The sequence below is a fragment of the Suricata suricatta genome, chromosome 2 (genome assembly GCF_006229205.1).
Source record: "Suricata suricatta isolate VVHF042 chromosome 2, meerkat_22Aug2017_6uvM2_HiC, whole genome shotgun sequence".
Lineage (NCBI taxonomy): Eukaryota > Metazoa > Chordata > Mammalia > Carnivora > Herpestidae > Suricata > Suricata suricatta.
In genome coordinates, this window is record NC_043701.1 from 305901 (window position 1) to 319397 (window position 13497).

A 13497-nucleotide genomic window follows, 5' to 3' on the forward strand; every position below is an offset into this window, starting at 1 on the left:
GCCGGTGAGGCTGAGTAAGACGTGAAGTTTTATTTGCTGTCCCAGAACTCTGAATACGTGTTTAGTCTTTCTATGAGGTGCACCATCCTGTGTAAATACAGCGCGAGAAACAAATTATTTAACAAACTGAACAAACTTCCTGTCCGTCCTCACACACACCAGGACCAGGGTGGAGAGCACTTCCCGGCCGGAACCAAAGCCAAGAGGTGACCAGCTCAAGAAACAGAAATGTGGCCATGCAAACGCAGCTTGTTTGAGCCGCTGAGGAGGTTCACGTGCGTGGCGGCACGGGCGTCCTCTGCCCAGCATGTGGCGCCCGGGGCCCAGCTGAGGTCTGAGGGCCCGCGGAAGCACGGGGCGGCTCACACCGCTCTCACTGAACACTCCCTCATGCAGCTCCCCGGGACCCCCCCCAACAAACCAAGAGAAGCCCAGCAACAGGACTGAAAAGGAAACATGATTTAATTTTTTTTCATTTATTTATTTTTTGAGAGATAGAGTGAGACATAGCAAGAGCGGGGAGGGTCAGAGGGAGAAGGAGACACAGGATATGAAGTAGGCTCCAGGCTCTGAGTAAGCTGTCAGCACAGAGCCTGACAAGGGGCTTGAACCTACCAACCATGAGATCACGACCTGAGCTGAAGTCTAACACTTAACCGACTGAGCCACTCAGGTGCCCCAGGAAACATGATTTAAAACAAACACACAGAACCTCAGCTTCTACTCATTTCAATTATGGCCCGTCCCTCCTGTTATCACCTCGGGCGAGTGTCCACGTGACTCTAACACACGGTTAGACAAAATCAACCTTGCATTTCAGAGTTCGCAGAGGCTGAATCTACTCTCGCTGTTCTGTACTCAGTAATCCCCATGCCACTAGCACAGGATGCAACAGTAAAGACCATGATTCCAACAGAAACGCTTGGCATCACGTGCAAAGCGCGGGGAGGACAGCCCCTTACCCTGGAGGAACGGCAGGCTGGTGTTCAGCTGAAAGGCGCGGTCACTGATCCCCAGGGCGCTGTCCTGTGCCGCAGCGTTCCAACTGGGCTCGGCCGCCACCCGGTCCTCTTCAAGCAAAACCGCAATCACCTTTCAAAGACAGAGAACAGTCCCTTGTGACATTTCAAACGTATTCACTTTCACAGAAAAAAACAAAACACAAATCATCACCTATGCATCCATCTCCGAAAATAACAGTTTAACTCCAAGACGTCATAGAAATGCACATCATGCAACATGAAACTATGTTGCCCTTCCTGCACAATAACAGAAACTAACAGGCAAAGTTCCATTAATGTAAACTCCACAGGAGACCCATTATTTGAAGTTAGATGTCATTTTTTATAGTAAACACTATGCTAAAAATAACAGGAGGGAAACGGCTGACCAGCCCAGGTTCCCTGTCTAAGAAAGGCGTCTAAAGAATGTCGTGCACACAGCACACCGCTCTCAGGGGGCCGGGGTGAGGACGCTCTGAGCAGAAAGCCACTGGAACGGCTCTGACAGGTCACGTGGAGGGGGACAGCCGGTGAGGGGAGACGTGGCAGGGTCAGGAGAACTGATGGCACCAGCATGGGGGGATGGGCTACAGGAGAGGAAGGAGAGCTGGGGGGGCCAGGCCAGCCTTGACCCCCGGTCAGGCCTGCTCTGTCCTCATTCACCCCTACCCCAGCCCAACGCCCTTCTCCTCACCCTGCACCCATGAACTCACCCTAAAGTGCAATTATGCATGTACACCCACATGCAATTATGTGGGAGTACAATCAACCTCAGAAAGCAAGGGCTCTCCTAACACAGCCCGGGGAGGCAGTGACCACCGCCTGTGCAGATGACCGACGGACACAGGCTTACTCCGCGCACACAGACACAGGAGACAACTGAGGACACACGAACGGCTTTCTTCCTGACGCCGCTGAGGGGCACGGACACTGCCGATGGCTCTGAGAGCCTGCCCTGGAGCGGGTCCCCCGCATGGGGCTGCGCATGTGCAGAAACAGCAGGGGGGCGAGGGGAGGGGGCTGGCACGAGACAACCGGCCGCGAGGGGAGAAGTCCCGATGGACACGGGCTTCAGCAGAGCCTGCCCTTCATCTTTATCAGTTAAAACGTTACGAATTTAATTTTATTTCAAATATCCTAGTGTATGTCTTGGCAACTTAAAAGTATCTTCACAAATTAATTTTATTATCTGCTTTTCAGTCTATATTTATTTTAAAACGTAAGCAGCCAACATGCACATGAGGGGACACACGCCCGCAGGGGCTGGCGTGCGATGGCCATGGCGGCGGCGCCTACCTGGCAGGCGGCCCGAAGGAAGCGGGACAGTCGGGGCGTGTTGACCTTCGGGGCGGCCGTGTCCCACAGGTCGTCACTCCCGCTCCCTAAAGAGACAAACACACCTCAGGGTTCAAAGTGTTGTTACAAACAAACGCTAAGAGCCCTGGAGGGAAAAGCGGAAGGATTTTACGCTGTATTCTCTAGATCTACCGTGATTGTTTCAAACACAACTGCACTGTGTTTTATGGAAAGTCTATTCAGAATCCTACTCACATGCAGTAACGTAACCAGTTAAAGGCATCAATGTCATCATTACGTAAGTCTCACGTCCCGGTGCCTCCTTCCTTATGGCCCGGCTTACCTGGGCAATGGGAGCGATCGGGCCCCTGGCACGGGGCGATGCCTGGGACAGCAGCCGCTGCCAAGCAGGACAGCGGCGCTCTTGGGGCGCTCCCCCCGGACTGACGCGACAGGCCCGCAGACCGCACCTAACTCGGGAGGCCCGACGGCCCCGACTTAAGAGCAGAAAGCGCTCCGAAACCCACTTAAAAGTGCTTTTTGCAACGTGGACCCTCCGGATGCTGAGGAATAAACATGTTACAAGCCCTGGTCAAGACCGGACCAGGCCTCCGGCTCAGCACGGAGATTTGCGGTCCCCAGAAGCTGGAGGGGAATACCACTCGTCACACTCGCCACACCGAGAGGAGAGGGTGTGAGTAGAAAGGGCAAGAGATCTAATGAACACAAGACCAAACATAGACACAAACACTGCCCTTTCAGCGGCCAAGAGCGAGGACTCCTCACCCCCTGACACGGCCGTGCCCTCGCCTGGGTGCTGGGTCCACACCGCCCTGGTCTCTATCTCTTCAGTCTGGATGTCTCTGTCAACATTATCTTCATTGTACTGAACATACGCCTTAAAAAAAAAAGATATGCTGGAATTAGCACTGGGTCTCCACTTCAGAGCAGTTTCTCATTACTAAAAAAACCTTTTTAATTTAAAATTTTTAAAAATTAAAAATAATGAGTCTTCTTGCTTTTGTCAAAAGTATCATAGCATAAATAACCATCTTGCAAAGACCACCTGTGTCTTAAACATTTCAAACAGTCACACCAGCTAGGTACGGAGTAGGGAAGAGCACCGGAGGGAGGCACAGAGGCAGAGTCCCAGTCCAGGAGGGGAAGGACAGGCGTGAGCTGGAGGGAAGCACAGTGATAAAAAGAAAGCTACATATTAAAACCCTAGTGCTCGACGTCCTGACCCTGTGGCTTCCACGACCTTGGGGCTGCGTGGCCCCGGGAACCCTAGACCCATCACACTGCAGGTGCACGGAGGGCACAGGCCTCCCCACGGAGAAAGAATGCTCCGAGTCCCCCCACACACCTCCCAGCCTGTGGGAGGAGCTTCCTGAAGGCCTGGAAGCATGTGAAGGACCCCCTGCAGCAGCCGCAGCCCCCTGGACGGACCAGTGACCCCGACCCCCAAACAGCCCGGGCGGCTGCAGCTGCGGGAGCTGCTCCCACCTGGAGCGTGAACTTGCCCCGAGAGGCTGCTCTGTGCCTGCGGCTTCCTCCTGGCCGTCTTCGTTCTTTATCCGGGCACAGATCCCCCCATGCAAGTCTTCTCGGGAGGAACCCGCGGGCCCCGACCTCTGTCTACACAGCACTGACACTCCCTCATCCCCACACAACTGAGCTTTGATTTGAAAACAGGGCCACCCGGGGGTGTCTGGGGGCTCAGGCAGTTGGGCATCGGACTCTTGATTTCAGGTCAGGTCGTGATCTCACAGGATCGCGCAATCGAGCCCCAAACTGGGTCTGTGCCAACAGCACGGAGCCTGCTTGGGATTCTCCCCGCTCCGCCCCTCCCCTGCTCACGCATGCATGTTCTCTCTCAAAATAAATAAGTAAACTTAAAAAAAAAAAAAGATGGAGCACCTGGGTGGCTCAGTCAGTTGAGCATCCGGCTTCAGTTCAGGTCATGATCTCACGGTTCATGGGTTCGGGCCCCGCATAAGGCTCTGTGCTGCCAGCTCAGAGCCTGGAGCCTGCTTCCGATTCTGTGTCTCCCTCTCTCTGTGCCCCTCCCCCATCTCTCTGTCTCTCAATAATAAATAAATGTAAAAAAATTTAAAAAAACCAAAACCAAAAGAAAGAAAATACTGCCACCTAGCCCATCAATATCCTATTCCCTTACAACACACTGGCTCTGCAAAATCAAACACCGCTTCATGTTCCCAGAGAGAATTTTGTTCCTAATAGCTCTGAGATGAGGACAACAGGCAAAGAAGCTAAACCATCCACACCAGGCCTGAGGGAGCCAGACGCGAAATCAGCTCTCCGAGCTTTGCCCTGTGACTTTCTTACCACTGAAAGGGTCTCACGGATGGAGCAAGGGCACCCCAGCACCCACTCACTGGTGACACCATCAGGGACAGAAGAAAACCTAACACCAGCACCCGCTCACTGGTGACGCCATCGGGGACAGAAGAAAACCTAACACCAGCACCTGCTCACTGGTGACATGATCAGGGACAATAGGAAAACCTAACGGTGATTTCTGATTGCAGACACTTTGCAACCTTGTTGGGAGGCTGGCCGACTAAGTAGCTAGCTGTGCGGTGTGGGCGGGGCAGCTCTGGAATGAGCGGAGGGGGCAGCACAAATCCTGAGGGAAGGAGTCACCTAGAGAACAGACATGGACGATGAGGAATCCACAGATGGACGAGACGAAGGCAGAGACAGGGCGGGCGCCTGGCACCCGGAGACCGGGGTGAGGCGGAGGGGTGGAATGCAGCCTAACATTCTGCTTGGCTGTTAAGAGACTATGTGCAAGTTTGGGAGCACGCCCCGTCCCACGCGGGCCGTCCACCTGTGCTCTGGAGCCCTGGGCGCACCTGCACAAGGGCTGGGTGAGAACCGCATGACAAAGGGGTCCCTTCTTCCCTGAGTGCATGCCCCCCACACACCATTCCCAAGCTCTTGAATTCTGAAACAAGACACGCGCAGCCCAAGTACACCTTGCTGTCTGTTACCTGCATTCTGTCCCTTGGTGAATACGTCTTGTACTAACCTGCTTGGTATTTTTTCTCCCGAAGTTTCTGATATACATGTCATATTCATTTATCGGCGGTAGATCCAAAAGAGAGAAAGTGAAGGAAAAATCCAAGTCAATGAGCCGAAGCAGTTTTGTACTGCGTGTCCTTAAAAGTAAATTGGAAATGAGACAAATGTTAAAGTGAATAGTATGCAAAGGAGAGAGCACAAGAAACCTGATGCTCAGGTGCAGGCAACTGCTGAGGACAGAGTTTTGGTGGGTGTGAGTCGTTGCTAAAAATAAGACAGTCACGGTACATCAACCAACCAAATTCTGTGCACCTGAGTGAACACCAAATAAAGTTACAATATGTGCATCCTAGAACTTTCCACGAACTGACGTTTGGCCAGAAGGGTTACATTCTGTAATGTCGTCCGGGCTGTGGCCAGAGCACAGCTGGCCAGCTGCATCCTGTCCTTCAGGCCACTCTTCCAAGATGACGGGACAGAAGGCGCCGTGCGGCACATGACGCAGCCCACAACCCTCCTGCCATCGAGGCTGCTGGGACACTGCGGCATGTGGTGCCCTCCGGCCCCGCCTTCCGGTGTCCGAGAACCTGGCGTGCCCAGGGCCGGCCCTGGCCCCGCTGCCCGCCCGCTGCCTGCCCGGGCATGGGGTCATTCCTTCCCTTCACCGTGGCGTCCGCACACTGCCGCTCGGTCGTGTGTGGAGAACGGAGCTCCGCCACCCGGGTGCCTCGCGGATGAGACCCGCTCCATCTTCCTCGTGCACCCGCTTTGGGCCTCACCAGCAACTGCTGCCTTTCCACAACCCGACTCTGGCCACTGCCACCATCTTCCCAGATTATCATCTCCAGCCCCCCCGTTCAGTAAACTGTCTGAAATAGTTCGTGTAATCCATGTACACGAGGTGTCATGATACAGCACCATCCAGGACACGCTGCCCAACGCCAGGACCACAAAACAGGGGTGATCTGTGCCCATCTGGGGCCCCTCCCTGACACACCCCGAGCCTCCACAGCCCATGACAATCACTATACAGAACTTGGAAATATTCTTGTTCTTGCTTTGTAAAATATGGTATTATCTCACATTTATATATGCCTAAACATCACACTGTGTGGTTCTGTTTCTGAATTTATAAAATTTATTTATTCTCAACCAGATGTAGTTTCCAAGACTTGAATGAGGTTAAATGAAAAAACAAACCCTAGCCATAGTGGCAAAAACTGGTTTTACTGCCTAAATAGGAGGTCCAAAATATAAGGACAACAAAACTGATGGGAAAACTTATTATTCGTGATTTATTTGTTCATTTAGGAAAGTTTACTGAGTACCTGCTAAGACCATGGACTGAGCTAGATTGTATGATGGATTTTAAACAGTTTGTAAAAACATATTTAATTTTTACATTTATTCCTAAATCATATTTGAGTTTAATATGATAGACCCTTGACTTGAGCCTACCTACTCTGACTTTCATAAATTTCTAATTTTACAGATTTGTAAATGTAAGGTAATTATAAGCTTGGACTGTGACGTCCGGTAGTCCTGAGTTCAAAACTCAGCTCCACCATTCACCAGATAGTGACCTTGAGCCTCACTCTTCTCATCTGTAAAATGGGGCTGCCAGGACGGAAGCAAGCAGGTACCACACAGGGAGCACAGTGCCTGAGGCACAAGGACAATCACACCCAATGCGCGTCACCACCATTCGTCCTCAGCGTCCTCATCTGAGGAGCGACGCACAGGGTGACGGGCCTTGAGCGGGAACGGCCCACGGAGAGGCAGACGGGACCAGGCAGGTCGTGTTCAGCCGTGACCCTGTGCCCGCGAACCTAGGCCAAGGCCCCAGGTGCTGCGGGAGCCACGGCAGTGCACACACTTAACTAGGAACACGGTATCTGACCATGGACAAGCGGAGCACAAATTTAAAAATGTACCTAAAGTCTGTAGTGGAAGTAAAAAAGAAAAGCTCCACTTTTTAAGTATGTAGAAGTATGTTAAAACTCCATAATACCCTTCACAAGTTCCCAACACACCTACTTTTGCTTAAGGGCTTGAGTCCGACTCTTCTGACGGCGTGAGGCTGTTGCAAAATCCATGAAAATTCCACAAACAGGGGTTCTGGAAGGGGAACTGTTTGCATCTATACAAAAAAAAAAGCTATTTTGTACAACTGGAATATTTCTTTCACGCAGGACAGGTTCCCTGGTTTCGCTATAAACTTGGAGAACATGCTACACTTCCACTTGCCGGTTCAGGTTTGCCGTCTCTGCAGCAGGTGCGACACAGGCATACTAATCGCTCTGCCTAACCTTCACCTGGATGACTACATGACATTAATTACTAGCCTTAATTGGCTGTATTAATTACTAATTATTACTTATTCTCTTTAAGTGACTCTAAAATATTTACTCCACTCTTATGAGTGACATCATCATGGCAAGGAGGAGATGCCAAGAATTTTCGAGCTGACACATTTCTAGTTTTGCACAAGAAATCCCTGAGAAAGAAGGGTTCACTTAGTGACCTTGAGACTGTTCGGTGGACCTGTCTCCCCCCCCCCCCCCCCCCCCCCCCCCCCGAGCTGGCCCTCCACAGCCACCCCCCGAGCCTCCTGCAGACACACTTTCCTCTGTGGAAGGTCAGAGACGGCGGCCCAGAAAACAGGAGCACGTGCTGCAGATGGGGCGGGGAGGGGCTGGGCCACATCCAGGACTGGTGGTTCCTGCCCGAGCAGGCACAGGATGACGCACACAGCCACCCGCAGGCTGCAGGCGCGGGCAGGGGCCGTGTGCAGCCGCTCTCCCCTAGGACGGTCGTGACACACGTGTCACCACCATCCAGCGTCGCCGCGGGAGCCCAGAGCGCTCATACATCTGCCCCCGACTCAGGCGGCCCCACCCACAAGGGCCTGGGGCCCTGCTGCCCCGGGAGACGACGCACCTACCTCTCTCTGCCTTCCTGTCACCCTCCACAAGACCTCGCCTCTGGGACAGCTTGCAGGACACCTCGCCGACCCGCTCGTTCTCGGCATTGATGGCTCTCTGAATTTCCTGTATCTCCTTTCTTCTGGCCAGAGGAAGCTCTTCGATGTTCTCCTTTGGCTCCGGCTCCCCAGAGCTGTCGTCCTCTCCCTCACAAACCTCAAAGTCATCTTCGTAGTCCTACAAACAGTAATTACGCTGGGAACCTTTCAGACAAACTTACCTTAAACACTCATGTGAAACAAAACATACAGATTAGAATTTAAAACAGACAAAATGTTCACTATGGCTAACAAAGATTCTTACAGTTAACGATTCAACACCGCTGAGCTATAAATCTCCATGAACAGCTGCCTTTTTTTTAAAAGTGAACCGCACCATGTAGATTACACAACGTGTAGATTACATACCCTGACAACCGTTAACAACGGAAGCATGCGAACCTCCTTGTGCGGAGGATGTGAAAGCGGTGTGTAAGTATACACGCTGCTCACACGTTCATTCACACACACACACACACACACACACGTCTAGTGTGCTGCCTTTAATGGGTTAACCTGTGAAATTACTCACTCACATCATATTGGTAACAAGCTTCATGAAACACAGTTGGAGTAAGAGTACCAAACAGAGAGAAGTGAAGCTATGAAGTGACTGTACTTAAGCAGATTTTAAGAACAAATTATTTTTAAGCCAAGAAAAATTTTAACTTTGATACAAACTTCAAAATCATCTTCAGCACAAGCTGTAAATTCATCAGCTCCAGCATTTTCTAGATCAGTGTCTTCCTTTTCAATTTCCTAGGGTAAAAACCCAAAAAACAAAAAATTCAATAACAAATTTGAATCTTGCAAATAGATTGGGAAAATATGTTTCCTAAGACTCATTTAATGCTGCTAATTTTAAAATGTATTTATAAAACTAACATAGCCTAACTTCAAACTCTTTAAGAAATACCCTTCCTAACCAGTATGGCCATAAAGAGACAAACGTTTACGAACCCGCCCTTTCGAGAAACTGTACAGTTCTGACAAGATGTGTAACAGGACTTGATCTGCGCGTCCCTCTCCTCTTCGCAGAGGGCAGACGGGCTGTGCCAACCCCAGCCCTGCGGAACCGGAGCGTGCCTGCCTTGTGGCCTGGTCCCTCCAGGCCTGGGCTAACCAGGGGGATTCACCAAGTTCTACGGTGGGAGGCGTGCTCCCTGCTGGCATCACACTGCCCAGTCCTGTTCCCAGCTCACGGAGACCCGACACCACACCCGCAGCGGCTCTGCTCACACCCCAGCAAACAACGCACCCCAGCGTGTGCCAGCCTCTCCTCCAAGGAACAGCAGGGCCGATGTGTCACTTCTCTGCAGAGCTCGAACCCACCAGGACGATGACAATAAAGTACCACCCGCAGAGCCCAGCGGCCCCTTCACCAGAGGCATCGAGCAGAGTTCTCAACGATCTCCTCTTATGAGCGGATGGTGCCATTTCCTTGATCTCCCTGATTTGGCTTATATTTCGGAAAATCATCTGTTACCTTGATCTGTCTCACTGATAATGAAGCGCCTCTTTTGAGAGGTCTCCAGCTGGCTTCTTCAGTCTTCCTCAACCTTCTTGAATTTAAGTACAGAGCAGAGAAGGCTGCTGTTCACTGGGCTGGGACTCTCCCCGCCCCGCACTCTGCAGAGCCCTCTCCTCTCCCGACCGAGGGAGGCGTGGCGTCCAAGCTCGTGCTCAGCGGAGCAGTCACGTCCTTCCAGCCCTGGAGCCAAGATGCCTTTGGCACAACCCAGGACTCTCCAGTGCAAGTGAAATGTCTTTAGAATCTATTCCTTCCCTTCATACCAATGTTCTGCTGTCTAAAAGGAGTAATGAGGGGCGCCTGGGTGGTCAGTCGTTTGAGCGACCGACTTTGGCTCAGGTCACAATCTTGCGGTTCGTGGATTCGGGCCCCCTGTCAGGCTCTGTGCTGACAGTTTGCTCAGAGCCTGACGCCTGCTTTGGATTCTGTGTCTCCTTCTCTCTCTGCCCCTCCTCCACTCACACCCTGTTCGTGCTCTCTCTGTCTCTCAATAATAAATAAATGTAAAAAAAAAAATTTTTAAGGAATAATGAGGGGCACCTGGGAGGCTCAGTCAGTTGAGCGACTGACTTCAGCTCAGGTCATGATCTCACATTGCAGGAGTCTGAGCCCTGCATTAGGCTCTGTGCTGACAGCTCAGAGCAGAGCCTGGAGCCTGCTTCGGATTCTGTGCCTCCCTCTCTATTCCCCACCCCCACTCACATTCGGTTTCTCTCTCTCTCAAAAATAAATATTAAAAATAAATAAATAAAAGGAATAATGATTCCCCTAATAAAAAGGCATTATGAAAGCAAAGTATCGGGAGAAAAGGCATGTGTTTGGCAAAATGTAAAAGACGCACTCTCTCTACTGCACTTTCTGCACTTCCTGGCCTTGGAGCCCCCTGTGGGCTCTGCTGGAAGGCAGCACGGCCGGGCAGGGCAGCCACGGAGCCCACTTGTTCCCCCGCGGAGGCACTGCCCTCAATAGTTGGGGACATGGGTTCTGGCCCCGAGATGCACAAACAAGGTCATGCAAGCAATCCTGTGCCTCAGTCTTCTCCTCTGAGGAATGGAGATAATAACTGTGGTGCCCCCCACGCTGAGCCACAAGGATGCATTCCGGGACCCCCGGTGGATGCCTAAAACTGCGCATGGCACCAAATCGTACACAAGCCATGCTTTTCCCATGCATACACATCTATGGTGAAGTTTAATTTACAAATTAGGCAGAGTAAAAGATTAACAGTAACTAATAACAAGGCAGAACAATTATCACGATATCCTGTAGTAAGAGCCTTGTGACTCTGGGGTCTCTCTCCAAACACCTCACTCTCCTGCATCGGCCCCTCCCTGTGATGATGTGAGATGCCCACGTGACGAGGGGAGGGGAGTGAGCGGGCGTGTGACATGGCATTGGGCTACTACTGACCTCGGATGAGGTGGCAGAAGAGGGTCATCTGCTTCCAGCCCGTTTTTGCCCGCGGGTATCTGACCGTGGACAAGGGGGCACCACGGGACCCTCCCAGTGCCAGTGACCCTGTGCCGGCGAGGAAGCGGACTTCCGTTCCTGGGTCACTGGCATCAGGAAGGCACAAGTCCTAGACGTCACTGCCCACAACTGCTCAGAGCATAAAACCGGGGGTCAGCATGGTGGATTCCCGTGAGGAGAATAAAGAGCTTCTCCCTGTGTCCAGAAAGCTACTCTAGCACATTGTAGGCTTTCCATAATGCTGAAGAATTCAAACAAGATGCGCTCGGCATCGATGCTACGAAACATATGACCCAATTATAAGCTAAAACAGGCTGTCAAATACCTTCAAGAATCTTCCAGGGAAAAAATACATCAAAAATTTTGCTCTACTGGCAAAAAAAAAAAAAAAAACATCAAATATCTCACTGACAATTTTTTATATTGATTACATGTTGAAAAGATATTTCAGAAATATTGATTATAGCATATAATTGAAATGAACTTTGTTTCTTCTTTGCTTGTTTAATGTGACTACTAGAAAATTAAAACTACCGACGTGGCTCATGTTATAACTCTGATGAACAGTGCTAATCTGGAGCTCAAGAAGAGAATTGGGAGACAGAAGGAAAACATTAAAAAATCTAAGTTATTTTCATCCAACCACTCTAGTTCAAGAATTTATCCATAAAAAGAGCGAGGGAGGTGCGCACTGTTCCAACGGCACGGTTTCCACCCGCGCTGGGAACAACAGGACACCACGGGGGGGGGGGGGAGGCGTGTGCGCACAGAGGTGCGTCCGCACACGGCCGTAAAATGTTACACACAGGAAGGAGTACAGGGGAAGCAGGCCCTGTAAGTCTACCTCTTTTTCCTCAGGTGTGGCTTTAGCTGGGGGGGACTGCTCCAACCAGCTCCCCAAACTGAGTAAAACCAACCACATCAAACAACACATGCCGTGTGATCTGATTTATGTCATATCACGCGTGCTTCTGTGTGCGCACACGGATAAGGAGATACATAGAAACTCGGCACAAACGTTGAAGATAATTATCTCAGGGCATGGGTTTCAGATAACTACCAAAGAGGTGACAGAAAAAACTGTTCTTCAGAAAGAATCACCCAAATCTGCCACATCACCTATAACAAAACAACAAACTAAGGAAACAGTTGAATGAGAAAAGCCCAGAGCCCAGCACCTCTCGGTGATCATCTCCATTAGACTCTTCCGATGGGAATTCTGACACTGGGCTGAAATGCAGACTAGGAACAGCTCACCAGCACCGACACCTGGGCAGGAGGGCACGGCCGGGGTGGTGTGCTGCTGTTGAGGGTGAACACGGGACAGAGCTCGCAAGCAAGGCGTGAGCCGGCGTCCCTGCAGGGAGCCTACCATACGGACGTCAGGACGTCGTTGGCTTGCCAGACCTCCAGCCTCTTGGGGAGGCGGCCTCAGTGACTCGCGTCTCCAGGAGCCTGTCCCTTCCCGGAAGCGGCCTAAGGTGCTGCGTCAGACACTGTTGCTCTACCCACCGCGACAGGGGGCGCCAGAGGCCCTGCCACTGTAGAATTCTCTACTTCTCCCTTTAATTCTCTATTTTAAGGCTCTTCTGTCAGGCGCACGCGCACTCACAATCGTGACATCGTCCTGTGAGCTGAGTATTGCACCACCATGCGGCTCCTTCGCTAGTCTCCGAGTCGATTCCGTCTGACCCAAGGGCAGGCACTCGAGCTCTGACACACGTGCCGTCTGATGCTTTACCTTGTCCAGTTTCCCGCTTTCAATCTATTTGAGTCTTTTCATCTAAATACGTCTACCATGCCCTCCTGGAATTACCATTCAGGACTAACTCATCTGCAGGCACGGCCTGTCTCAGGCTCTGCTTTCAAGGGGAATCAAAAACAGACTCACAGGAATCGTGCTGCATAACAAAATCAACGCGGGGCGCCTGGGTGGCTCAGTCAGTCAAGCGTCCGAGTCTGGATTTCAGCTCAGGTCACGATCAGGGTTTGTGGTTCAAGCCCCATGTCGATTCCACACTGACAGCGAGGAGCCTGCTTGGGATTCTCTCTCCTTCTCTCTCTCTGCCCCTCCCCTGCTCACGTTCTCGCTCTCAAAATAAATAAACTTAAAAATAAAATAAAATAAA

The 13497-nt window shown here is 51.3% G+C and overlaps 1 protein-coding gene across 1 annotated transcript in view; it reads right to left on the reverse strand.

Moving 5' to 3' along the window:
- The window catches only part of WDR60 (WD repeat domain 60), a 56119-nt gene that overhangs the window by 20587 nt on the left and 22035 nt on the right, over window positions 1-13497 (reverse strand). Inside the window, exons 8-14 of the mRNA XM_029920827.1 lie at window positions 9049-9126; window positions 8290-8506; window positions 7383-7485; window positions 5353-5482; window positions 3084-3195; window positions 2298-2383; window positions 963-1092 (exon numbers count right to left, since the gene is read on the reverse strand). Coding sequence (XP_029776687.1) covers window positions 963-1092; window positions 2298-2383; window positions 3084-3195; window positions 5353-5482; window positions 7383-7485; window positions 8290-8506; window positions 9049-9126 — 856 coding nt within the window. The remainder of the gene's footprint in view (window positions 1-962; window positions 1093-2297; window positions 2384-3083; window positions 3196-5352; window positions 5483-7382; window positions 7486-8289; window positions 8507-9048; window positions 9127-13497) is intronic.